At 51.5% G+C, this 26,218-nt stretch overlaps 1 protein-coding gene across 2 annotated transcripts in view; it reads left to right on the top strand.

The window, feature by feature from the left end:
- The window catches only part of MPRIP (myosin phosphatase Rho interacting protein), a 145,010-nt gene that overhangs the window by 90,627 nt on the left and 28,165 nt on the right, over positions 1 to 26,218 (top strand). For both annotated transcript variants that reach the window (XM_008071986.2, XM_008071987.1), the window contains exons 5-13: positions 763 to 847; positions 5,567 to 5,780; positions 7,054 to 7,213; positions 11,633 to 11,774; positions 12,580 to 12,693; positions 14,799 to 14,855; positions 16,065 to 16,133; positions 19,591 to 19,680; positions 23,138 to 23,247. In XM_008071986.2, the coding sequence (XP_008070177.1) occupies positions 763 to 847; positions 5,567 to 5,780; positions 7,054 to 7,213; positions 11,633 to 11,774; positions 12,580 to 12,693; positions 14,799 to 14,855; positions 16,065 to 16,133; positions 19,591 to 19,680; positions 23,138 to 23,247 (1,041 nt within the window). The remainder of the gene's footprint in view (positions 1 to 762; positions 848 to 5,566; positions 5,781 to 7,053; positions 7,214 to 11,632; positions 11,775 to 12,579; positions 12,694 to 14,798; positions 14,856 to 16,064; positions 16,134 to 19,590; positions 19,681 to 23,137; positions 23,248 to 26,218) is intronic.

Here is a 26,218-nt window from a genome sequence, read left to right as displayed (position 1 = left end):
CCGGAGCCCAGCAGGTCGAGGCTGCGGTGGCCGAAAGCGGCCACTGCACTACAGTCTGGGCGACAGAGTGAGACTCCAACTCAAAAAAAAAAAGAAAGAAAGAAATGAGGAGACTGAAGCCAGAGGGGCTGGGAGCTGCCCAAGGTTACGGTTAGATGGTAGCAGAGTCAGATATGGAGTCCAGGCTTCCTGCCTGCAGTCCCTGCTCCTTCCATGCTCCCCTGTTGCTTCTCTGGCACTGGTCTAGAGTGAACCTTCCTGCACTGGTCCAGAGTGAACCCCCCTGGTAGGGTACCCTTGGCAGCTCTTCCAGCCTTCCTCAAAGCCAGGGTACTTGGTGCCCTCACTCTGCAGGGGTTGATCTGGGAGGTCGGGTGCCCACCCCTTTGAGGTGACCCACCACAGGGTACTTTGCTAGCACAGCTCCTGGTTTCCTGCCTCAGGACCAGCACCTGCCTTTGCAATCTTAAATGACTCCCAGTCCCAGCCCGTCTGTACCCTTGCAAAATCCATTCTGAGACAGTAGTGTTAGATCCTAATAGAACAATGATGTGCCCCAAGGCCCATGGTCAGACTTGCCTCTCTGCCAGCACAGAGCTTGTGTTGTGTTCTGAGCCTGCTCTAGCATGGTAATCTCTCATCTGGGTAGATGCCCTGCTCTGCTTGGTGCTCAGAGTCCTAAACCACCTCAGTAAGGGCCAGGGCTCATAGTCCCTAAGAGCCGGGATCTTACTGGTGCTCTGTCTCCTCTTCTTTTCCCAGGTGGTTGGAGATGCTCATGGTCTATCCCAGGACCAACAAGCAGAACCAGAAAAAGAAACGGAAAGTGGAGCCCCCCACACCGCAGGTAGGCAGTGCTTTGCCAGGTGATGTCCCCTCAGTGGAGCTGGGGCCTGGGAAGAAGTGAGCGCTCCCAGGAGGTTGAGGGGAAGGGGTAAGGCCAGGCTGAGGTGATCACCAGGCATGCACGCCCCCCTCTTCCTTCTGATGCTGATCCTCACTAAGCCACAGGGTAGGACCTGTAACAGGACAAGGTAGCCTGTTTGTGTGCTCTGGGCTGCCCAAGAGAGTGTTCCAGCCAGCAGGTGCTGAGCAGCAGCAGCAGCAGCAGCCCAGCATGTGTTTCCTCCCCTGACTGTCTTGCCAGCTGCTGGGGAGGGAGGAGTGTACTGGGAGGGGCAGCCTTCTGCACACACAGTCCTGCAGCCTCAGTCCAGGAGAGGACTCAGCCTCCAGAGACAGCCTTGCAGACAACCTATTGCGGTGGGGTGGGTGGGAGAATCCTGGCTCAGTGAGGGACTCCCAAGGTCCTGTACCTCATTTTCCATGTGACCAGAGTAGGGGATGACTGGGGTGGTCCCTCCAGGCCCAGTCCTTCCCCATAGGCCACGCTTCTCTTTTCTCCCCAGTTATTGTGCAGGACTCAGGGCATGGAAGGGTTCTGCACCTCTCTGCCAGTGCACCCCACGTTCCTAGGGCCCTGGAGGAACAATGTAACCTTTCTGAGCCTTAGTTAACTAATTTGCAGAATGGGCCTGTTAATGCCTAATTGCTAGGACTATTGTGAGAACTAAATGAAGTATTGGGACTGTTGTGAGTGCTCAGTAGATGTCCTTCCTTTCCCCTGTGTACCACATGTTGCTGTTGCCAAGTGCTTTGCCTTGTCTTAAGCCTCACAGCCACCCTGAGAAAGGAGCAGGGTAGGGATCTCTAGGCCAGAGACCCACACAAGTGAAGAGAGCCAGCCTACAGTGGTACCTGGCTGCCCCCCGGGGCTCAGCAGGTCTTGCTGACCTCTCTGCCTTGCCTGGCTGCAGAGGTCAGGGGTTGGCAGAAGCAAGGAAGTGTACACTGGCCTACACTACCTTTTCCCATGCCCCCTTGAGCTGCCCTTGGATGTGCCTGTCCTTAGGCTGTCACATAGGCTTCCCTGCCAGTGGAATACAACCTGGGCCCACTCTGAGCCCACAGTCATCTTCCCTCCATCCGGGAGGAGCCCAAGGCAGCATTCACTAGGAGGTGTCCCTGGCAAGAAGTCAGCAAAAAATGTCATCAGAGTGGTTCCTGGAGACTGAAAATGGAACTTCCTGCTGGGGAACAGCAGTTCACAAAGCCTCCAAAGCTGCCTGGTTTGAGAGAAAAAATTGCAGGCAGAATAACAGCGTTTAGGGTTATGCTGTGTTCCCATGGTGATGCCTTGGAAACAGTGCAGGAGCTGAGTTCCTGCCTCCAAATAAGGTAACTCTGTGTGCAGGAGACACACTCCTCCCCGCCCAGGGAATTTGGTTTTTGTCCCTCCCCCGTGACACCCCATCCTCCCTCCCAAATGCTGCTGACTGTGGCTAAGCTTCAGCTTTTCAGTCAGTAGGAGGAGCCATATGATTCCAGGGTAGGGAGATCACTCACTTCCCTGAAGGTCTCTTCGATCCCAGGACACAGGTGCCCCAGCTTCCTCCACTCCCCTCCAAACCCTGGAGAAGCCAACCTGGTGGGTTCTCCCCTTTCCACTCTGTGGTCCCAAGAGTATCCCATTGGAACCATTTCTCCCTGCTGGTTTCCAGAAGCTGTGAACTTTCATCAGGGGTCATCTCCTTCATGAGTCAGTCTTGTGGGTTGATGTGGGCCTCTGCAGGAGAGCAACAGGGATGACCGTTTGCATGTGGTCTCTGGGAAGGTCTTCCCTCTGCAGCCTGATGCAGAAGGCATTCTATTGGCCCCAGATGAGGCTTGGGTAAACCTCATGCCTTCTAGTCCCCTATAGAGGCAAGAACCCAAGACCCTATATCTGACTTCTTTCTCCATGGCCCAGTGTAGATCTAGGAGAGTTTCAGAGGGCTTGAAGCATCGACTCTCTGCTGTACCTGATGAGACTCAGCCTCTGCCTTCATGGAACTCAGGCAGCAGAGCTAAAGGTCTTTCTTTCCAGAAGTTGGAGCCATGAATCAGGCTCTTGGGGCAGCAGACTGTGGGCAGAGGTCTCAAGGGACTCCAGACTGGTAGAGGAGACAGCTCACCTCAGACCAGAACTTACAAAACCTGAGACCTGAGAGGCATGGACTCCAGATAGCTGCTGCTTTCTCAACCTTTGTTAAGCTTGAAGAAGGAAAGAACCTGAAACAGAAGGAAACAATGACCCACAGCAGGTGTGAGTAGGACAGGAAGGTGGAGACAGCCAGAGGCTGCATACCCAGTCAGGTATGCAGACCCAGGCGTCCCCGCTGGTCTTGTGGAGCACATGGAGGCCAGCTCTTCAGTCGCCAGCTTCTCCACCCCTGCACCCTCCCTGCCCATTCTCTTCTTCCTGCCTTTTTTCTGAGAGGGGTAAGACAGCAGGCCTCGGGCTGAGCTGAATCAGTGTGTATCTCCTTCCTTAGGAATCTTTTTACTGGGTTGTCTGCTGCCACCCCCATCCCAGGTCAGAACCTTCCCTTCCCATTGTGTCCCCTGCTCCGCGTTCATGCCAGGGAAGTAAGGAGGCCTTTTCTGAAATCCTTCCAGAGAGAGGGCCTGCTCAGCAAGAGGCGCTCTAGCGTGACCTCTGCTTTAGGGAAGCTAAAGGACAGGGAGTAAAGGTAGTTCTACTTCCAGCACAGAAGAGAGCCATGTGCTGGCTGGAGGGACAGGTGACCCTGGGACTGGGTCTCCTTGGGTCATTAGAGCCCTCAGGAGAAATCTTCACTATTTGCTCCCAAGAAGCTAACTTCTTTCAGAGGGGAGTCTCCAGGCTAGGAGTCTGACTGCTGGTGGTTCTGAGCAGAGTAGATGGTTAGGTGTGCAACCAGGGTCTGCAGGAAGAGCCTTCCTGTCTTTGTCCAGTGCACAAGGCATGGAATCCTTGCAAAGCTGCCAACAGCTTTAGACCCAGTGCCCCACCCAAAACAATGCCCCATCCCTCCCCAGCTTTTCTTCTGCTCCTGGGGTCCCTCAGTGAAAACACTTGGACACCCACACTGCCCCTCACTGGCTGTGTGAGCGTGCGCGTACTGCCTCCTCAGTCCTGTGCCTCCCCTGCAAGGCGTGTTGGTGGGACTGGATGTACAGAGCCCAGTCAGGCTGTTAATGGATAGCCTTGTGGTTATTCTGCATCTGCATGTGTGCTCACATAGACATATGCCTGTGACCAAGGGTCCCAAACCAAAGATGGGCTCAGGTGGATTCTAAAAATGAAGCTTGGCCACCAGGATGGGAGTGGTAGGTGGGCATTTATATATAACATACACGTGTTTGGCAGGAGAGCTGAGACATACCTCACTTTTTGAGAGGGTCTGAAGCTATCCTGTTGGCAGCCCCTTTGGTAGGGTGATTAGGCCCAGGGCCTGATGTGGCACTGCAGGGTGGCTGGGGATCCCAACCCTGCCATTCTCTGGACTCTATATTATAGAGTTGAATTAAGGTTTTCTGCATGCCTGAGAACTGGACTCCCTGCATCTACCTAAGTGTCTGCCCCATGAGCACTTCTCCAACAAGGCACCACTATTTCTAGGACCTGCGGAAAGATGGGAATTGACATTATTTCCATCCGGGCTTGGGACTTGAATCTAGCTTACACATGTATAAGGGTATGTGAGAGAGAATGTATACATGTGCACGCAAGAGTGTGTGTGTGTATATGACTACAGATTCAAGTGGGATGTTTGGTATCTTACTCTGTTCTTGCTGCTAGGACAAAATACCACAGACTGGTTGACTTATAAACAATGCAAGTCTATTTCTCACAGCTTTGGATACTGGAAAGCCCAGGATTAAGGTGTTAGTAGATGTGGTGTCTATTGATGACCTCCTTCCTGGTCCCCAATGTTGGGACAAGGCAGCTCTCTGGGGCCTCTTTTATAAGGCCATTAATCCCATCCATGAGGACTTCATGCTCATGACCTAGTCAACTCACAAAGGTCTTACCTCCTAATACTATCACCTTTAGGATTAGGTTTTCAACACATGGATTTGGGGGGAACACAGACATTCAAATCATAGCATTTAGTTTGCTTCCTATGACTTTCCTTCGTATAGTGTCTGGGCACTCCACTTCAGCTCCTTACCAAAAAGTGGAAGATGGGTGAGGCCACAGAGCTGGTTGCGGTGTGGATGTAGTATGAACTCATTCTTTGTGTTAACCCTGAGGATCTGCAGGTGATGCCTTTCTCACCCTGTCTGCCCTGTCTTCCCTTATTCATGTCTTAAGTGTCTGGACGTCTAGGAATGACAGACTCCGACCAACCATTGAGGTCTCACTGTTAATGCCTGGCCCATTGTTCTGGGCACTGTCTGATTTTGTGGGTGAGGAGGGCTTGGTGATGGGGCTCTGACAGAAACCCTGAGCCTTTCTTCCATGTATTTACCAAGCGTAGCCTGAGGCCAGTTAGACCAGACACTTTGGGGCTGTGGAGGTGAAAGGCCACAGAGCCACCAGGAAGGAACTTCTCCTCAGTTCCATATGGTCTCTTGAGATTCCAGACCCCTGACACTGTGCAGTTGGCCAGAGTGTCCCTCGTAGCTGGGCTGCCAGGACCTATAAGCCAGCCCAGGCTGTGTGCTCCTGTGCTCACACTGACACTGCTCTGTCCTTTAGGAGCCTGGGCCTGCCAAGATGGCTGTCACCAGCAGTAGCAGCAGCATCCCCAGTGCTGAGAAAGTCCCCACCACCAAGTCCACGCTCTGGCAGGAAGAAATGAGGGCCAAGGACCAGCCAGATGGGAGCAGCCTGAGTCCAGCTCAGAGTCCCAGCCAGAGCCAGCCTCCTGTTGCCAGTTCCTCACGGGAACTTGGGCTGGAGAGCAAAGAAGGTAAGTAGAGGCTGGGGTGCAGAAGGAAGGCAGCATCTGCTCTCTGAGTCCTAGGTGGGATCAAGAGAATAAAAACTCTGCAAAGGGGTCTGTGTATGTAGAGGGTCTGTCCCTGCACCATTGTTTTCCTGTTCACAGCTGTGTGAGCCTTGGTTGCCCACTGTGTTGCATCATGTCATGAGAGAAGCAATGGTCAGGGCATTCTCATCCTCCTCACTGTTCCCTTCCTGCTCAGGGCCCTGGCTGAAGTAGGGGAAGGGGGTACTGAGGAGGAAGCAGTTGGCATCCCCATGCCCTGTTCCTTACACTTTGGAATTACCCGAACAGAAGCAAGGCTTCTGTTTCTGCTTCCTTCTCCAGGCCCTAGAAGGCTCTGTAAGACACAGGCTGGCTTTTTCCTATCAGTATTTTATCCAGATTGTTACAAACAAGTGGGCAGTTGGGTTAAGGCCAGCTCACTCAGGCTGTAATGTGTCTTGCGTGCACTCTGGGCAGAAGGTGTCTCACTCATCCTTGACAGGCCCATTCATGTCAAAAGTTCATTTACTCTGTCTCACTTCTGCAGAAGTTCCCTGCCCCTTTCCTCCCCAAGAATGCACTGAAAGACTGAGGGCTGATTGGCCATTGGCTTCCTTCTTGATGTTTGGTGAGATGCAGTTGTTGGTGGACATCTTATGTCCCGCTCTCCCAGCTGAGCCTCCAGACAAGAAGCACAGGCCTGCCTATCAGTCTGGCTGAGAGGCAGCCAGGTGTGGGGGAGAGATAGATAAAGGGAAAAAGTATGAGTGGAATATCTCGTTCCCAACCATGGTTCTTTCCTTTTAACTCTGCCCTTGGGTGATCTGTGCTAGGCTCTGGAGATGGGAGGTAGAGATGGTCCCTGGTTGAATCCTGTGTGGTCTTTTTTTTTTTTTTGAGTTGGAGTCTCACTCTGTCACCCAGACTGGAGTGCAATGGCCGCTCCCGGCCACCGCAGCCTCGACCTCCTGGGCTCCGGCAATCCTTCCGCCTCAGCCTTCCACATAGCTGGAACTACAGGCGCGCACTACCACGCCCGGCTAATTTTTGATTTGTTGTAGAGATGAGGTTTTGTCAAGTTGCCCAGGCGGGTCTCGAACCCGCGGGCTCAGGCAATCCACTCACCTCGGCCTCCCAAAGTGCTGAGATTACAGGCTGAGGCACCGAGCCCGGCTCTGTGTGGTCTTTTTAAAAAAGTTCTGAAAGCAAAGCAGGCAGAGGCTGAATGTGTCTCCTCCCTCCCCATCTCTTTCAGAGGAGAGTGCCATGAGTAGCGACCGCATGGACTGTGGCCGCAAAGTCCGGGTGGAGAGTGGCTACTTCTCCCTGGAGAAGACCAAGCAGGACTTGAAGACTGAGGAACAGCAACTGCCTCCACCGCTCTCCCCTCCTAGCCCCAGCACCCCCAGCCACAGGTACAGTTGCCATGAATCGCCCTCCCAGGAGCTTGGTCGTCCCCTTCCTTCCCCAGGTCCTCGACCCCCTGGCCGAATGGTCTGCAGCATCTCCCTCAGCTCCCTGGACATGGCCAGCCGGCCCTCCGCCCATGTGGACTCCAGCAGCACTGGGGGGCGGGGGACAGAGAGACTGGGGAGCGCCTTTGCCTTTAAAGCCAGCAGGCAGTATGCCACCCTGGCCGACGTCCCTAAAGCCATCAGGATCAGCCACCGAGAAGCCTTCCAGGTGGAGAGAAGGCGACTGGAACATAGAACTCGGGCCCGGAGCCCTGGCAGGGAAGAGGTGGCCCGTCTGTTTGGCAACGAGCGGAGGTAAGGAGCGGGTCAGAGGGCTGACCGACCACACCCTCACACATAAACACACACATCTCTCTGTTTCATACATGTTCCCTACATTTCCCTAGTGAGCAGTGTGCTTTCTATTGAGAGCATAGCAGGGAGTTTTCCTTCTGGGCACAGAATTCAGCTACTGGTAGCCAGATTGCAGAATTTCTGAATAATTTGGGCCAGCAGCCAGAGACCAGCTATTTCATATCGGTGCCTACTAGGACTGGGACCTTGAGGGCTCCTGGTGGATACTTAGCTGCCTGGACCTCACAGGACTGGATCTTTTGCTCCTGGCCCACTTCTGTTCTCTGAAGTGACTGAGGAAGCAGGAAGGACCCCTAAAGTCCCAGGGTGGGCCCAGGGCATTGAGGGAAGTACAGGGGCAGATGGCCATGCCAAGAAGATGGGGCAACACAGGCTCCTCCCTCAAGGTCACTCTCCCCTAGGAGTCATAGGAAGCCCAAGGCAGCCTGTGAAGTGGCTGAGTTCCAGTAGCATCACTTTTGCCCCCTGGACTGAAATGGGAAAGCTGACTGGAGTCCTGGCCTCCTGGGAAGAGACAAGGTTTGGACAACCAGTCCTAGGGTAGAGGCCAACGGGCACAGGCGCAAAGCTCTACTGCTGTCTGAGAAGAGGAGGGCCCTGCCCTGCCCTTGTTCTACCAAGTTTCTTGGAAAACTAGAGAAAGATTGATTCCCTCTAAGGCCTCCAAGTCCAGACCTGAGCACCTCTTCAGATATGGCTTCCACCCCTGTGACTATAAACTGAACCTCTGCCTTGACAACAAGGGGTTCTCACCAGGGTCCATGGATAGAGTTCTGGAGGTCTGTTACCCCTAAATAATTCAACAGTATGTGTGGGCATTCTTCTGGCAAGAAAACCCATACTTTTCATTAGGTTCCCAAAGATGTTCCCTGTCCAGAAAAGAGTTGCAGACCTAGATTCCAGAAATCTTCAGTGTCCTCACTGCTGAGCGACAGCCTGAAACTCAGAGTTGCAGTGTCAAGACAGGCAAAGGTGGCCCTGGGTTCCTGTCCCTTGAAGTGCACGTCGGAGGAGGTGTTTTTACCTCATGCCCCCTTTTCTTCATAGCTCCTACTGTTGACCAACAGCCCACCTATTCTTCCAAACGTCTCCATTGGAAAGGACCTGTGGACTTGAGGGTATAGTCTCCAGAATAAGGAAGAGTCACCCTGGAGATGTAGGTCTTTAAGTAAGAGGAAAACAATATGCATACTTCCTAGGGAGAAGAAGGGGTAACCCAGCACCTGCTGGGTGCCCAGGGTACACTCTGCTGAGCACATGGTCACCTTCACATTTACAGTAGCTTTGTGAGGTACCTGTTATAACCATGCCAGTTTATAGACATGAAAATCAGGAGTAGGATGACTTCTCACGGTGCATAGCTTGCACAGACCCCAGTGGGCCCTTAGCTGGAAAGGCCCTGCTCCTGTGATATGAGCTGGAACTGGGGCCAAAAGTGTCCTTTTAAGCAATAAAGTAAATATATAAGTAAAGGGTCTTGCTAGCAATTGAGGAGGCTGACAGGACGGGCAAGGGAGGCTTTATGCTGGCTGGTGAGCAGGCTGTGTGTTGTGGTGGCTCCGGAGCGGGATCAGCCATGTCCTGGTTTAGTGCCAGACCACAGAATTAACATTTAGCACACCTGCTTGGCTTGGCTTCTCAAAGAGATTCATTTTGAACTTGTTTTTGTCTCCTGACTTGGGACAGACACAGTCTCTGGGGCTTTGCACTCTGCTTGCTCTCTGCCACATGGGAATGGGTTTTCAGTTGGTGCTGGCTCCCTGGCCTCACCAACTCTGCATACTAATACTGCAAGGTCCCTTTCTCTCTTATCCTCCTGACTTCTGACTGGCTGCTGTTGCTTTCTGAGGCTGGCTCCCTGCATCCCATATAGTCTTCCCTGCTTGATTGGATTCCTGTCCCTTGGTTGATTAGAGTAGAATCTCCAAATTGGCAGGAAATCAGCCACAGCTGCCTAGAATGGCAGCCATGACAGGTCTGCCGGGACCATGGGAGTTGATTTCTTGACAGGCCACCATCTACGCAGTCCTATTTGAGCCTGATCAGCTCTGGGCTTCAGCTTCCAGAGCCTTTGAAAGCGTTTCTTAGATGGTGAGTCACCTTTGGCTGCCATGGTCCTGGTTGAACTGCTGGTGACAGACAGCAAGACCACTCCCCATGCATCCCTCTCCTGCCTGCCCTCAGCACAAGGGTTCATGCCCTGGGAGCTACAGGGCATAGACTGTTTTTTGTGCTGACCAGTGAGGTGTTTGCTGCACCACCTGCAGTGCCTCCAGGGCACCAAGTTGGTAACCTGGTAGATCAAGGCAGCCATCACCTGATTCTGTGTTTTCACAGGATCTCTCTGAGCCTCTGTGTGGAGTGGCTGTAGCAAGTGCCTTCTTCTGCACTGTCACATTTCTGCGTGGATTTCCACAACCCTGTGGCATGCCGTTCACATGGTACTCAGCCCCAGCACAGTTCCTCACTGCTCTCCTGGGGCTTTTTAGGTCCCAGTGTTAAGCAGAGGAGCCCTCATGCCACAAGTAGCATACAGGCCTAGTAGTGGGACTAGAATTGTACCCAGATCCCACCACAATGGTTCAGGTGTGATGGATGCCTTGCCTGCACTTACCAAAGCTTTCCCTCGGTGCCCAGTAACTCCAGCAGTCTCCTTCGCTTCCTGCTCTCACAATGCCGTGGCCTCTCCTGCTCCCTCCAACTGCCTGCCTCTGCTGCTGATTCTGGCAGGCTGGCCTGGCACAAGCTCCCTTCCTGAGGAGTCGTAGGAAGGGAGGAAGCAGAACCCGGGGGCCTCAGAGTTCTATCCTTGGCACTTCACCCTCTTTGATGAAGATCCTTTAGGAGATCAGTTTTCACACTAACCCTCCCTGAGAAGAAACTGGCCCTTTGTGGGAGAGGATGGGTGTCAGGATTTGAGCTCTCTTCTTTGTGGAGTTAGATTTAGTCTTCAGGGCTTGGGAGCCCTTTACCCATTTCCCCTCAGCTCTCAGCTACTTGCCCAGAACACCAGTGACATCCTCCCCAGGAGGTGACCTAGGTATCTCTGGGAGAACAGGCCTTGGCCCCATGAGGAGGTAGCTGCTCTCCTGACAAGCCCCTGAATGGACCACCCCCGAGTGAGGGCCTGGGCTTCAGCTAGCATGCCCGCCTCTGCCTGACCCCACCTCTGACCCCACCAGGGTGGCTCCTCGCGGCTGTGGGACAATCATGGTCTTTCTCCATCTTCAGTGATCACCTTGGGTTTTTGCTTCTTTAATTCTTTGGATAATTTTGGTTTACCATGATTTGATTTTAGAAAGCCGTGCTTTTCTGTTTATTCATTTCCCAGCCTTGTTTTCTTTCAGGTCTTGCCTCTGCGCCTCTCCTGCTGTGCCGCTGTGTGGCGCTGCGCCTCCTCCACCCGCTTCACCCCCATCTCAGCTCCGTCTCCGGCAGTAGACAGCCTGACGAGGCCATCGGCCCTCTCACATGAAATCAACCTGCTTTGTTTTTGTTTTAATTTGGTCTTTGATTCCTTTTACTGTTGGCAGAAACAATGTTAATTCATGGGCTTCTTTCTTGCTCAATTTTGGATGCCCTGGGGTAGGGCCGCATCACGATCGTTAAGGAATGCAGTGAGCACGGAGGCTATCTCCTCCGAGGTGGTGGTTGCCTTTTAATCATGTCTGTAGCTCAGGAGAGGCTGCTAAGTGCAAAGCTGTGAATGCCGAGTGGGTCAACACCACAGAGCCTGCAGGGGCCTCTAGCGTGGGGAGCAGAGGGCAAGCACAGGCCTGGTGTGAGGGAGGGCTGTAGGGGGGATGCGTGGACAGAGCTTGAGCTTGGCCGTTCTACACATCCTGTGGTGAGGCCAAGGGAAAGCTGGCACAGGGAACTGGCAGGGTGGACCAGGCGTGTGGGAGTCAGCTAAAGGAGACCCTCCTTGACTTGAGATCATGCTTGCTTCAGGAATGTGGGGCAACAGTGTTTCCCACCTCAGTAGCCTCTTGTCTTCTCTTGCAGGAGGTCCCAGGTAATTGAGAAATTTGAGGCCTTGGACATTGAGAAGGCAGAGCATATGGAGACCAACACATCAGTGGGGCCCTCGCCATCCAGCGACACTCGTCAGGGCCGCAGCGAGAAGAGGGCATTCCCCAGGAAGCGGGTGAGCTCCTGGGGCCAGGTGGTGCCTGTTGGGGCAGCTCAAGGTCTGGTCAGCACATGACCCCATATGTCTCCAAGTCCCCTTCACACATACCTGGGGACACACTCATGCCAGGCTGCTGCTCTCTGATTTCCTTCTCCACATAGTGACCTTTGTGAGGACAAGCCTGTCTTCTGCATCTTCACATCAGAACCTCATCAGTTTCTGCTAAAGGATGTTCTCGTGCAGTTTTGATCCCAAGTTGTAACTAGAGTCGTTCTCTTTCTCTCTGAGGCAATTCAACAGCAAGGCTGAATGTCATACCTTCCTTCCTCCTTCTTTTGAGTGCAGCTGTACCCCTCGTTTCTCCCCTCAATCCACAAGGTAGAATCAGCTTCTGAAATCTTCCTGGGCACTCGCCCTCCTCTTCTGTAGCCTGCTGTGTCCAAGTTCATCTTCCTCCTTGGCTTCTCTTGCTTATGATGTGCTCAGAGCCCACCACCCAGCCCATGGCCTGCTGCTCACCACCACAGAGCCCCAGGCTCTTCTTTCTGTGACCCTGAGAAGCTGGAGAATGGTGGGGGGCCACGGAAGTGATAGTGACTGGGCATCCGCAAAAAAGGCTGCTCTAATGACCAGGGCATCTCAGAACAAATGACCTGTCCTGGCCTGCCCCAGACTTGCTGTGTGGGCCTAGCCGGATCACTGCCCCCTGCTTGATTGAGGGCTTGACAGCCCTTGGAGGGTGGACTGCATCAGCTTGTCGTCCTCAAACTTGCCCACCTTGCCCTGGGCTCTACTGACTGGCGGCTGCTCTCTGCCACAGGACTTCACCAGCGAAGCCCCCACAGCTCCTCTCTCAGACGCCTCGGCTTCCCCCCTGTCTCCACACCGAAGAGCCAAGTCACTGGACAGGAGGTCCACGGAGCCCTCCATGACGGTGAGCCCGGGCACCACGTCCTCCAGAGGCTGTGCTCCTCTACTTCTGGTCATTCTGGGGCACTGTCTGTTTCTGTTCATGCCAGCTGTTCCCCTGTGCTCAGGCCATCATCTGTGAGTGCCCCCACCTGCTAGCCTGCCGGTCATTGGAAACAGATCCTGTGTTTTCCCTTTTCTGGACCTAGCAGAACCCCGGGCTCTGTGGCATCCTGTGCTCCAGGAGGTGGACCCTGTGGAGGAGGCCACCTCGGCCTAGCAGAGAATCCTGATTCCAGTAGGTAGGGCCACAGCAGGGACCCTCTGTGTCCCTGGTTTTGGGTATTTGTTTTTGTGGCCCTGTGGAGGCAGGAGTTGCATCTTGCTGAGAACTTGTCTTGTTCTCTGGGTTATGCCATGGATGGAGGAGCAGACCTTGCCTCAGGCCTCCCACTGGCTCCAGAGGCACAGCAGCAGAGATGCAGCAGGTCAGAGCTCAGGGACCAAGGCTGCCTCTTGGCATGCTGACCCAGCTCCTTCCTGCTCTGTCTTCCGCTTCCTGCGGAGTTTGGGGCCTGCTTACCATCTCTCATCTCCTCTTTGCTGCTGGCAGAGCAGCTCACAGCAGGCTTCTGGCCTGCCCCAAGACATGGGGCTGCCAACCACAGGTGGGTGTGTAACTGTACTGTGAGAAGGAGGAAGGTTTGGTTTCTCCTTCAGTCTGGATTTTGCTTCAGGATGTCTTGAACAAAACTCATATTTTTTCCGTTAACTTAGCTAGTAGCTGCTCTCCCCACCAGAGGCCCCCATAGTAGAGCACCACCAGGGGATCCACCTGCGTGGGCCTCTCTGTCAGGGGTCAGATTACAAGCATGGCTTCAATAACACAACCACAGTGTGAAAGTTGAGAGTTTTTATTTCAGAGCCTCAAGCTAGGCAGGCAGCCAGAGAGAGGCAGGCAGCAGTCCTGTGTCCCGGGTCTCATGCAGCAGGGGCAGCCATGCATGCAGGAGAGGACTTCCCTGTTTAAAGGTCATTCAGGGTAGGGTGTCCTAATTTCCCAGAGTTACTTTTGATTGGGTACTTCAACTCTGGTGGCAAGGGCAGCTGAGCAGTTTTTCTGGGCGCTGGGGTTGAGACAGGGCTCTGCAGAGTGACTTCTTGTCTATCTGGGTCGCCTTGGCCAGGCCTCGGCAGCAGCCAGCTGTTCTTCTTCCTACTCCAGAGACACAGGGTTCTGAGCAGAGTTCCCAGAACATACTGTGCTGGTGTTTCTCGCCTGTTCTCACGTCCTTCCTCTCCTTGGAGTATAGAAAGATGTCATAACCCATTGTTGATTGCGATAACTGTAAAAAAAGTGGAGAGCTCCTGGGGCCAGAGAAAGGAAACCCATGTCTCTGTAGGGCCCATCTGGGTGGGCTCCAGGCAGTCCCAATGCAGTGCCTGCTCAAGATGCTCCTTAGGCCCCAGGTGTGTCCGGGCAGCACAGGTGGAAGGGGGTGGGCAGAGACAGTGCCCTAGGCCGGGCCCCTGCCCTCTTGTCTGCTGTCCTGCTTCTTGCAGGGAAATATAGACTACGCTTCCTCCTGATAAAGCAGTGGCCTAAGGTCATGGAGGGCTGCAACTGCTGCTTCCTCAACACCAGACATGTCTCTGCTTCCAGGCTTTTGCTCTCAGGTTTCCTGTGGCTTCTGGAAGAACTTTTTAATCAATTCTCCTTTCAGCTGTTCCTGCAGACGTTCCCCTTCGCATAAATATTCCGTGACCTTCATCTAGGCTTGTTCTTTGTTCCCTAGACAGTCCCCATGCAGGCCAGAGCAGGACTTTTCAGGGCAGCCAGCAGTCCTCACTGCTACTTGCCGGGCAATGAGACCATGTCTTCTTTCCCACCAGCCCACCTGGTCTCCTTCCTGGAGGACATGTGTCTCCTTCCTGGGGGACACGTGCCTACGGAAGGGGGCTCTGGGCACTAAATACTGGATCAAGGGGGCCACATAGGCTTGTCTGGCAGGCAGAGAAACCCCTTTCCTGATGCCTGCCTCATCTGGACAGAAATGCCAGCCCTTGGCCCACGACTAGGACACCATAGGGCTTTACTCTGAGCTGTTGTTTTTTTTCTCCCTTTCTCAGCCTGACCTGCTGAATTTCAAGAAAGGCTGGCTGACCAAGCAGTATGAGGACAGTCAGGTGAGTGTGCAGAGTTGCTGTGGCTCCTGAAGGGCTTGGGAGTAGGTGTGATGGTGAACTGGCCTTGTTCCGGGCTGGTCTATGAGAGCTGGCTTAACCCCTTTCCTCCTGCACTCCCCTTTTCTCTTGGACCAGGACTGTGGCTGAGACCCTCATCTGCTCAGAGAAGTACAGGTGTGCAGCCCTCATTTCTGCAGTCGGGGGTGTTCTGGAGGGTACCAGCCAGGCTTGCCTGTTGCCAGCAAGGGATCTTGGCCCTATGACACTAGCCTCCCCATGTCTGGAGATCTTTCCTAAAAGTGCTCTAGGGACACAGGCCTCCCCAGGAACAAGGAAAGCCCCTGGTTGCGGGGCTGGCTTGTGGTTCCATGCAAGCACTGAAAGATTCCTATGTCTAGGAGACCCCTCAGCAGTAGAGGCATTGCCATTAACCCTGGACAGAGCAAACATGGTGCATTCTTGCCATCAGACTCAAGCAGGAAGAGCCATTTGCAACTGGACCCGTCAGCCCCACCTTGACCCTATGCTGTGGGCTGGAAGGCCAGGCCTCCCAAGAGGCGTCAAGAGTAGCCTGCTGGGTCCTTCCCCAGAGACCCTAATGCCCAGCCCATCCACTCTCCCTTCCTGCTTCCTGAGCCGCTGTGCCAAAACATCCTCTTTCTCTCTCTCTTCCATATCAAATGCCCTTGGCCTTGTCTGAAGACTCAAGTTCTCCTCCTTGCTGCTCACAGTGAAGACTTGGGCTCTGGCTGGTTAGTTTACTTCTGCTAGTTAGCCAGCCACGTGACTGTGGCTCACAGGCTGTCACCTGCAGGTGGAGAAGCCATTTCATAGCCACCTTTCTGTTGTGATGGACCCAGCCCATTGTTTGCAGCCTCTGGAGTTGAGATTGAAGACTGCATAGCACTGATCACCAGCCACACCACTGGGTCATAGAGAGCCTACAGCTGAGGCCTACCCAGCTATCTGTGCTGCCTTTTCACTGGAGGGGCCACAGCTTAGCGAGCATCCCGAGGGTGTGAGCACATGGCTGCTAGCAGTCCAAGCAGAGTCCTGTGGGTGCTGTCATGGGAGGGGCCTGCCTGCCCTCTGCTTTCCCTGTACCCTGGGAGGGGCCCCAAGGGCTCTCTGGCTGTGCAACATGTAGGAGCAGCAAGCATGCTGGATGAAAGTTGGGAGTTGAGTCTTTTTATCTTTTTTCCCTTTTAGTGGAAGAAACACTGGTTTGTCCTGGCCGATCAAAGCCTGAGATACTACAGGGATTCAGTGGCTGAGGAGGTAAGTGTCTGGGCTTCACCTCTATTGTGGAGATAGCTGGAGGGGTCCAGACAGCATCTGGAACCACAGGTCCCAGTGCTGCTGCCTTCCTCTGGGTTGAAGTCCCCATCCATCTGTCAAAGAGTATCCATATTGCCATCTTTGGTTTCCTAGGTGGGAAAGTGAGCCTTTGTGTCTATTTTCCTGCCTGTAATGCTGTCTCCTTCATTAGGTGCCTTAGTGCAGTGGATTTCAGCAGGTTTTGTTTTCTCTGCTCTTTAAAAACATTGAAATTTGAAAACTCAGGATAAGCTGTTTTTTTCTACAAAGACATTTTGTGGTGAACTGAGATGTTGGAAGAATTGAACTAAATATTGTCTACTGTCTTCTGGACAAGGATGAGATACGCTAGATACACTTCATTGGGCCACTTGACAGTCCTAATTCCATGACCAGAGACCAACTAGAAGGGACACTTTCTCTTCACCTACCAAAATAAAAATCTTTTCAACAATTTGACAAGTCTGTATTCTACCTTTTCCTTGGTAGTTTCACTTCAGGTATCCTTAGGTATACTCCCACATGTAGAAAAAGTTCTGTGTCCCAGTTAGTCATTCCCATACATTTGTATTAGCAGAAGATTGGAAGGAATCTAAGTATCCATCATTAGGGGCTGGTGGATATATTAAAATGCTTTGAGACCAGGCGTGGTGTTTCACACCTATAATCCCAGCATTTTGGGAGGCCAAGATGAGAGGATTGCCTGAGCCCACAGGTTCGAGACCAACCTGGGCAACTTGATGAGATCTCATCTCTACAATAAATCAAAAAATTAGCCGGGTATGGTGGCATGTGGCTATAGTTCCAGCTACTTGGAAGGCTGAGGTGGAAGGGTCACTCACACCCAGCAGGTTGAGGCTGCAATAGCCATGAGCGTGCCACTGTGCTCTAGCCTGGGCAACAGTGTGAGACTCTAGCTCAAAAATAAATAAATAAAATGCTTTGAGCCAGTCTTTATGGACTGAAGGGGAAAGATGTTCCTGATCAAAAGTAGGTGTAGAATAGTGTGGGTAGCAGCCTCTGCTCATATCTACCATCAGGGAATAAAGGAGCATCTGTGTGTGAGTGGTTGAGTGTGCATAGAACAGCAATTCTGAGTGGTCTCCAGACCTGTGGGGTCCGTGAGGAGAGCTGTGATGATTAAAATAGTGTCTATGATATTAAGATGCTATTGACTTTTCATTGTGTTGCCACCTGTACTGGTGGCACAAAAGCCATGGGAGGTAAAGCTTCTGGTACCTTGATACAGTCTGGGCTGTGGCAACAGACTATACCAGTAGCCACTGTATTCTTCACTGCCACAGTCATGGTGTTTTTTAAATAAATAAATGAATGTCCTTGATGGAGCAGCAAAGCTTACTAATTTTACTAAGTCTCAATCTTTGAATACCCATCTTTTTAACATTCTGTGATTTGAAATGGGAAGTAAGCATCAGTCATTTGTTTGCCAGCTAAACTAGCAACCTCTTCAGGGAACACCACCTTTACTTGAAAAAACAACTGACAAAGTGTTTGGTAGATGTTTTCATGAAAATGAACTGAGTAAGCTCATACCTTCAAAGAAACCAACTGATACAGTTTGTTACCAGTGATACAATTTGAGCTTTCAAGCACAAATTCGAACTTTGCAATATGTGTACTCACCATCATGAATTTCCCTCTACAGATTCTCCTGATGAAATAGGTGGTGATAATAACAAACGTGATATTTTGATCTTGCATAATGAAGTGTGTAGACATTTGAAAACTGTTTATAACTTAATATTTTCCAAGTGACCACTGCATAATGTTACAAAAGTATGCATGAGTAAAAGATACATTCAAAAGACAGGATGGGACAGTGGGTTTTACTGTAAAAGTATAGAAAGTTCATTGGCTTGATTTCAGATTCCACATTGCAGTTTCTTTTAAGAAACTTATCAGGACAGGTATGGCTCACACTTGTCATCTCGGCACTTTGGAAGGCAAGGCAGGAGAATAGCCTGAGTCCAAATATTCATGATCAGCCTGAGCAACATAGCGAGACCTTGTCTCTACCAAAAAAGAATGTAGCTGGATGTTGTGATGCACACCTGTAGTCCCAGTTACTTGGGAGGCTACTCAGGAGGGTCATGTTAGTCCAGGAGTTTGAGGCTGCAATGAGCTATGATCATGCCACTGCACTCCAGCCTGGGTAACAAAGTGAGACCCTGTCTCTAAAAATTTTTTTTAAAAACAACTATTTGTCAAAGTGGAATAGCCATAATTACCTGACAAGGCTATTAAAAGACTTCCTTTTCTAACTCTGTACCAGATTGTCTTCAGACACTTCAACCCAAATAATATATTGAGCAAACTGAATGCACAAACAGATAGAAGAATCCAGCTGTCCTCTCTGAAACCAGACATGGAAGAGATTTGCAAAAAGGCAGAACAGTGCCACTCATCACTGGTTTTTTTCTTTTTTTTTGAATTGGAGTCTCACTCTGTCACCCAGACTGGAGTGCCGTGGCACACTCCTGGCCACCGCAGCCTCTACCTGCTGGACTCCGGCGATCCTTTCACCTCACCTTCCAAGTAGCTAGAACCACAGGCGCGCGTTACTACGCCTGGCTAATTTTTGATTTATGGTAGAGATGAGGTCTCGCCAAGTTGCCCAGGCGGGTCTCGTACCCGCAGGCTCCGGCAATCCACTCACCTCAACCTCCCAAAGCACTGGGATTACAGGCTGAGCCACCCGGCATCACTGGTTTTTTTATCACATTTTTTACCTTAAAATGAAATTAATTGATTTTTATTATTAAATTAATAAATATGTTCAAATTTTTAACTTTTATTTCTAATAAAATATCATCAGTAGATAAAATCCGCATATACAAAAACTCTTTTGGGATCCTCAATTTTTAGGAGTATGAAAGAGTTCTGACATCACCATGCTAGAGAATTGCTGATGTGGAATACCTTTGGCCAGATACACAAGCAAATGGTGGTGTTGTATACATGCAAAGAGGGGACCTATGCCATGTAGCGGTAGACAGTATCTTCACTTGTCAGTGCACACATACCCATTACTTTGGGAGGCTGAGGTGAGTGGATTGCCTGAGCCCGCAGGTTCGAGACCCACCTGGGCAACTTGGCGAGACCTCATCTCTACAATAAATCAAAAATTAGCTGGGCATGGTAGCGCACGCCTATAGTTCCAACTACTTGGAAGGCTGAGGCGGAAGGATCGCCGGAGCCCAGCAGGTTGAGGCTGCGGTGGCCGGGAGCGACCACTGCACTCCAGTCTGGGCGACAGAGTGAGACTCCAACTCAAAAAAAAAGAAAAAAAAAAAAAGAAGCAAAGTTTTGTACAGGACGTCACTCATGGAAATGTGTTCATCTAGGAATTAACTCCACCTCCTAAAAATCTTTAAGACCCTCTCATTTCTCTCTGCAGGCAGCTGACTTGGATGGGGAAATTGACTTATCTACATGTTATGATGTCACAGAGTATCCAGTTCAGAGAAACTATGGCTTCCAGATACATGTAAGACCCAGGGGTAGAGATGGGGCCACGGGCTTGATCAGCAGGGACGCATCTCGGAGACGGATGTTCTGGGCAGGACTGGCATGGTGTGTGTAGTCAGCACTTGGTCTTTCCCGTTAGCATTGACACCTGTGTCCTGTGGCACCTGACCTCCCCCTCCTCTGTTTGTGACCTGAACAAAGAATTAGACATAGGTATCTTCTTTCTCAAGACTGTTTAAAGGCTTTTTGTTTCTGAAGGTTCTTTTATTTTTTAGTTTTTCTTTTTAATGCTGGAGTTTGCGGCAACTGGAAGGATGTGGGATATGGGGAATAAGAATGAAAGTGTTTGTTAATTATTTAAATTTCAGTTTTTTTATTCACTTACGTGTTTGTTCATTCATTCACTCACAAGGCTATTAAGTTGTTTTTCCCCAAAATCTTGTGAGGTACTCAGATGAACAAGGCATTACCCTGCCCTCAAAAAAATAATCTGATTGGACAAATAAAATGGTTCTCTTGGCTGTTTCATCAAAGCTGCATGGATCATGGGCTGCCTGGAGTCAGCCGGCCTCCAGGTTAAGGACATAATTCTCCCGACTGACAACAATTGCAAGTTCAGCAGTTTCCACAACCGCCTTCAGGTTCGCACATTCTCTAGAGCAACTCACAGAACTCCTGAAGCACTGTACTGACAGTGAGTTGGATTATAGCAAAAGTATACACATGAGAACCAATCATGGTAGAGACACATGGAATAGAATCTGGGACTGGGAGAGTTCCAAACACAAAGTTTCTGTGTCCTCAGGGACTTGTTACCCACTTGACCTTGATGTGAGGCAGTACACAGAGCATTGCCAGGAAGCTCACCTGTGAACCTACTGAGGCTTCATAACTGTCATGTTTGATGGAATTATTGTCCTTGTAGTTGAACTTCATTCTCAGCACCCCGTGCCCCAAGGTCGACTGGTTTTAACCCTAACCCTCTAATTTCATGGTTGGTTTTTCTGGCCTGGCCAGTCTCCACCCTGAGTTGTCTTGTCAGCATGGAGTATCTGGTAGGATCTCAGGGACCACAGTGAGTAACAAAGACACTCTGGTCACTCAGAAAATTCTAAGGGTTTGGAAATTACCCACTTCCCAGGAGCCAGGGCATAAGCCAGTTCCTTCTTTGGGTGAAGTTAGTTCTTTACTCATGAGAACCTTAAGACTAGAGTGTGTGTTGGGTGAAGAGCTGCCACCATGGGGTGGCCCCTGGGACTTGGTTTCTTACACGAGGCTAGGCCTCGGGTGGACTCATCTGTAGCAGGGTCTTACTTCAGATTTTTGGGCCCAGAAACTCAATTATATTACTGAATTGAGGGTTGATCAGGCACTTTGAGGCTGACTCAAATTAACCCAACTTAGAGGAAACTGAAGTATAGACATGAAAACAAGTATGTTCATTTATTGGAGAATCCCAGCCACCAGCCCACTGAGCTACTGGTCATGGCTTCCCTCCCTGCAGACATCTGCTGGCCTGGCACTAGGGCTGGATGCGAGTCAGTTCTTAGAGGCCCATACCTTCCAGCTTTGAGGCTCTTCTACCCGTCGTTTCCCACAGGAGGGGCAGATGGGCACAGTGCTCAGAGCCTCTTTTCCTGCCACCTACCTCCATATCCTGATGAGCAGGTTTCTCTAGGCAGGGCACACCTGAATCTGAGGACTCATCCTGCTCTCCTAGAGGTAAGGGACATTGACTGATCTCACCATCGGTCACCCCCCCTCCTTACTTTACCCTGGGGCTTATCCTGATGCCTCTCCAGGAGTCCCAGCTACTGAGAGTTCTAAGTAAGAAAGAGGTGCTTTCAGTGCAGAGGGATCTTCCTGGAGGAGAATTCCTTAAGGCATGGCTGGAGGGCCAAAGGTGCAGAATGTCCCAGACTAGCACCTAGACTAGATGGCACAGAGAGAGAGCCAAATGCAGAAGCCAGGCTGTGGTCTGAGTGCCAGCTGGAGGCTGGTCTTGCCCTGGGATCATGGAAAGCACTGGAAGGTGCTGGAAGACACCAGGCAGTTGCGCATTCCTGAGACATGTCCAGCAGGACATGCAGGTGCCCATGTGGCATGGCAAGGTCCCACACCAAAGCTGCAGGAAAATTGACTTCACAGGAGGGGGCGGGTCCTCTGGAATTCCAGCTGGTGATGTATGTGAGGCTGTGGTAGGCTCTCAGAGAAAAGATAGGCAGCCACTGGGAAAGAGAACTAGCTGGAGAAGTGGGGTCCCTTTGGAGAGCTGGGACCAAACCCCAGCAGTACCCACAGTGGGGTGTGTGGAGAAGGACGGACCCAGAGGAAGAACACCGGGGCTTCCAGCTGCTCACACCAGGCTGGGAACTGATGAAAGAGGGCTGAGCAGGGCAGTGGTAGTATCTCAGTTGGGGCCTGTGGAGGGGCCCAAGACAGAAGGGCAGGTCAGGTCCGAGCTGTGCTTTGCGGCACGCCAGGCCAGCACGTGGTCTCATGTTTTGGTGCCTGTCCAAAAGACGTCTTTGTGAGTTCATTCTCCTGTCAGCTGCTTTACTGGTTCATGGGTCCATTTGTGAGCATCCCAGTCAGCCCATAGGATGGGGCCACAGCTTCACTTCTATTGTGTGGGCGCCGCCTGTAGGTGCAGAAGCAGGCTGCTAGCTGGGTGCAGACCCCTGGCCCTCCCTTTCTGGCAGGTGCCCGGCAGGCTGATCGGGGATGCAGGGTTGGTATTCTAGAAGCCACACACTCTGGCCTCCTTTGTCCTGCCTGCTGCCTTCTTCCCCACCTGGAACAGGGTCCTTCCCTGCTGCTGCCACCTTGAATGATGGTCCCACTAGCTTACCCAAGCTAGAGTCTGGGGATTATCCTAAGGTGCTCCCCCTGCCCTGTCAGTGAGACGCTGTGTACACCCACCTGTTACTTCTCCTGCACCTACCCCTCCTCTGCCACAGTCTGAATTATCACCTAGACAACTACAGTAGCCACCTGGTGATTGTCCCCTGCTTTTTCTTAATGTGACTGACAAGACCCTGATCCCCCACACCCTTGGTTTCTCTTCCACCCCAGTCATGCTGTGTACCTGTGTGTGGGTATAGACTGCAGACGCTGCTCCTCTGCCCAGGGTGTGTGCCCCTTCCCTGTTTCCCACCTTCACTGCTTAGCACACACAGGTTCTGTTCTTCCCTCCAAGGCTGGAAATTCCTGTGGGAGACAGACATGTCATCCTCGTCTGTCTGCATGCTGGTCCTGTTGAGGATATCCCTACTGCAGCTCTGTCGTCTTCTCTGCTCTCCAGCTCTTGCTCTTCCCTGTAGTGAGGCATATATGGCACTCCAGGGAGGGCCACCTGGCAACAGCCTTTCTTCCTGCGGGACTTTGTACCCAGCGGAGGGAACTCCTTTGGAGGTGCAAGGCAGCAAGCACCTGCAGGGGACAGTCACTAATGAAGCCTTATGCCTTTTGTGTAGACAAAGGAGGGCCAGTTCACCCTGTCAGCCATGACATCCGGAATCCGGCGGAACTGGATTCAGACCATCATGAAGCATGTACACCCAACCCCCGCCCCGGACGTGACCAGGTAGGATGGTCAGAGATGCCTGAGAGAGCCCTGCTACCTTCTGTGGGGAATCCTTCCTCTCCCTCCTGGGCAGTCACAGGCTTAGACCTGTCGTGCCTGAATTCTGCTGTGTCCCAGTGCAGCTTCTCCCCTCCTTTGTCCCTCTGCTGCACAGGCTCCTTTGGGCTTTGGGCTCTCTGTTCTTTTCCTCTTTTTTTTTTGAGTTGGAGTCTCACCCTGTCGCTCAGACTGGAGTGCAGTGGCACGCTCCCAGCCACCGCAGCCTTAAACTGCTGGGCTCTAGTGATCCTTCTGCCTCAGCCTTCCAAGTAGCCTGTACTACAGGTGCGTGCTACCATTCCTGGCTAATTTTTGATGTATTGTACAGATGAGATCTTGCCAAGTTGCCTAGGTGGGTCTCGAACCCGCGGGCTCAGGTAGTTCACTCGCCTCGGCCTCCCAAAGTGTTAGAATTACAGGCTGAGCCACCAAGCCCAGCTGTTCTTTTTCTCTTTTAAGCCTGACTGGTTTAGTCGTGTAAGTAGCATTTGTGCTCACTGTTGGGACTGGACTTTGGTAAAGACTCTTCCATCTTTGTTGGTGGGTTCTGTATTTGCAGTCTACCCGGTGCTTCTTTGCCTTGGCCCTCTGTTTGCCTCCCTCTTCTGTTTGCCAATCATCCATTTGATTTCTGTGCAACCGGAACATCTTGCTACTGTAGCCCAAATTGGAAAACCACTCTCCTGCATTAGCACACTGGTTTGGGTTTCTCACTGCACGCTTTCTTCCTCCTGCCCTGAAAGTTAGAAAACTGCTAGTTTTCATTTGAAAAGAAAAGGAAGAGTCCAGTGTGTGGAACTGGCAGAACTCTGCTATTCCCAGCCCAAGGCTTCAGAGCCTCCATGAGTTTGAGCACCTCTGGTGTGCGTTTCTCAGTCATGTAGTAGAAAGTACTCCTCAGGTGTGTTTTCTTGCATCACAGGTGAAACTGTGGAGATGGTAAGGTGGCAGCCAGGGCTACCTTTGCAACCTTGGCCAGGCCCCTTCTTTATCTGAAGCTGTGCTTCTTTCCTGCTGACTCTACATCTCTTTGAATAAGAAGTAAGGAAAGGAGACCTACAGTGATTCTTTTCTTTAGTCTGTTCCCTATGTCTCTCATTTGTTAATTTCTTTGTTTATTATTATGTAAACACGATCTAGGTTGTTCCTGCAGGCTAGGAGGCTATGGTCTGTACAAGTTCCTCCTTCCCCCATTCCTCTGGGTCCTGTTGGAGAGCTGGCCTGTTGATCGTGCTATACCTAATGCATGCACAGCCCATGGGAGGCTCCTGGAGCCACCCTGTGGGGCCTCAGCTGCTGCCTTCATGGCTCTTCTGTCAGGAGCAAAGGCCTAAGCTTGATGAGACCAGGATTCCTTTCCAAGCACCCCATAGCAGCATGAGAAAGGCGCCTCAGGCTTCTCTGCCACAACTGTTTGCAGCAGACAGTCTACTGCACAGGTTTGGGGGAGAGGGAGCGGGAGTAGTAGGGCAGTGGATTTGCGAGGGTGGGCAGCCAGAGGTTCTTAGCTACCTTCCTCGTCCAGCCAGGTGCAGGCTCTGTGCTGTGGATCAAAGATCCTGGCTGCAAGAAGTCAGCTTGGAATGTCCCAAGGCAGGTGTCAAGAATGCATTCATGTGTACATGGGTGCTTGCACATAGCTCGGGAGAGGTGACCTCCACACTTGAGTGCTTGCTTCCTGTGTGCAGGGACAGCGGCCCCAGAAGAGTGTATGGGAAGTCCAGTCATTTTGGTTTTAATATAAAAGTTGACCTAGCAATTGTCTTTCTATCTTTTTCCCCCACCAGACAGGGTCTTATTCCATTGCCCAGGCTGGAGTACAGTGATGTTATCATAGCTCACTATAGCCTCCAACTCCTGGGCTCAAGTGGTCCTCCTACCTCAGCCTCCCAAGTAGCTGGGACTACAGACACAGACACCACCATACCCAGCTAATTAAAAAGAATTTTTTTTTTTTTGTAGAAACAGTCTTTCTATGTTGCCCAGGCTAGTCTCAAACTCTTGTCCTTGAGCAATCTACCTGCCTCAGCCTCCCATAGCTCTGGAACTGCAGGTGTGAGCCACCATGCCTAGCTCTTTATCTGAACATTAGTAGAGTGCTCACTCACCCCCAAATTGTTTTCAACTTCTCTTCTTCTAAGTAGGCATTTTTATCTGAGGAAAATGTGAATGTTTTAGTGCTTCAAGACAAAATCCCAAGGAAGCATGAAAACTGAAATTCCAATCACAGAGGCTGCTGGCCTTGTTCTGCTCTTGTTACCTCTCGTGGTCTGTGATGGGAAGTTGCAGGGCACTTCCGGCCTTTGGGGCTAGAGAAACCTTGAGGGAGGGGTTTTCTCTTAAGGGAGCATGGCCAGTCAGGAATCTGGCTGGAGGTCGCTGTGCACCTCCTGCTCTTGTGTGTCATCCTGACACCCTCCATGATCTTGGGCTTGAAGTGGCTATTAGGTCAGTGATGTTGGGAGATCTAAATATGAGTGTGCTCTTAAATTGGAAGCATGCAGATCCTGCCACTTTAAAACACTTTGGCTCTCACTGGTTTCACTGCTGGTACAGGTGACCCCCACTTGGAGGTGATGGCAGCTACTTCCTCTTTTCCTTGTTACCTCTTTCACAGGTTCCTTTCTCTTTGGCCCCAATTTAAACAAAGGTGTTCCCTGGAGCTTTCTCCTGGCCCTCACTCTCTCCAAGTGACTTTCCACTCCCCTCTGAGGGTCTGTTCGAAACCGAGGATCACTCTATGAGCCTCTGGTTGGCTGGCTGTCTCTGTGGGCTTATCACAGAGCCTGAAAACCTCTGCCTCAAACCCACTCCCAGCATCCTTGCCAAATTGCCATTAGCCATGTTCTCGTCCCTCCCCTGCTCAAGTTAAGACCTCCCCCAAGAATCTTTGCACACTCAGTATTTGCTTTGGGCAAATTGAGAAAAGGCA

Source organism: Carlito syrichta, unplaced genomic scaffold (genome assembly GCF_000164805.1).
Source record: "Carlito syrichta isolate Samal-C Ts95f unplaced genomic scaffold, Tarsius_syrichta-2.0.1 Scaffold314799, whole genome shotgun sequence".
NCBI classification, from domain to species: domain Eukaryota; kingdom Metazoa; phylum Chordata; class Mammalia; order Primates; family Tarsiidae; genus Carlito; species Carlito syrichta.
The sequence above is the reverse complement of the archived record's forward strand: the minus strand, read 5'-3'. Positions and strand labels throughout refer to the sequence as shown.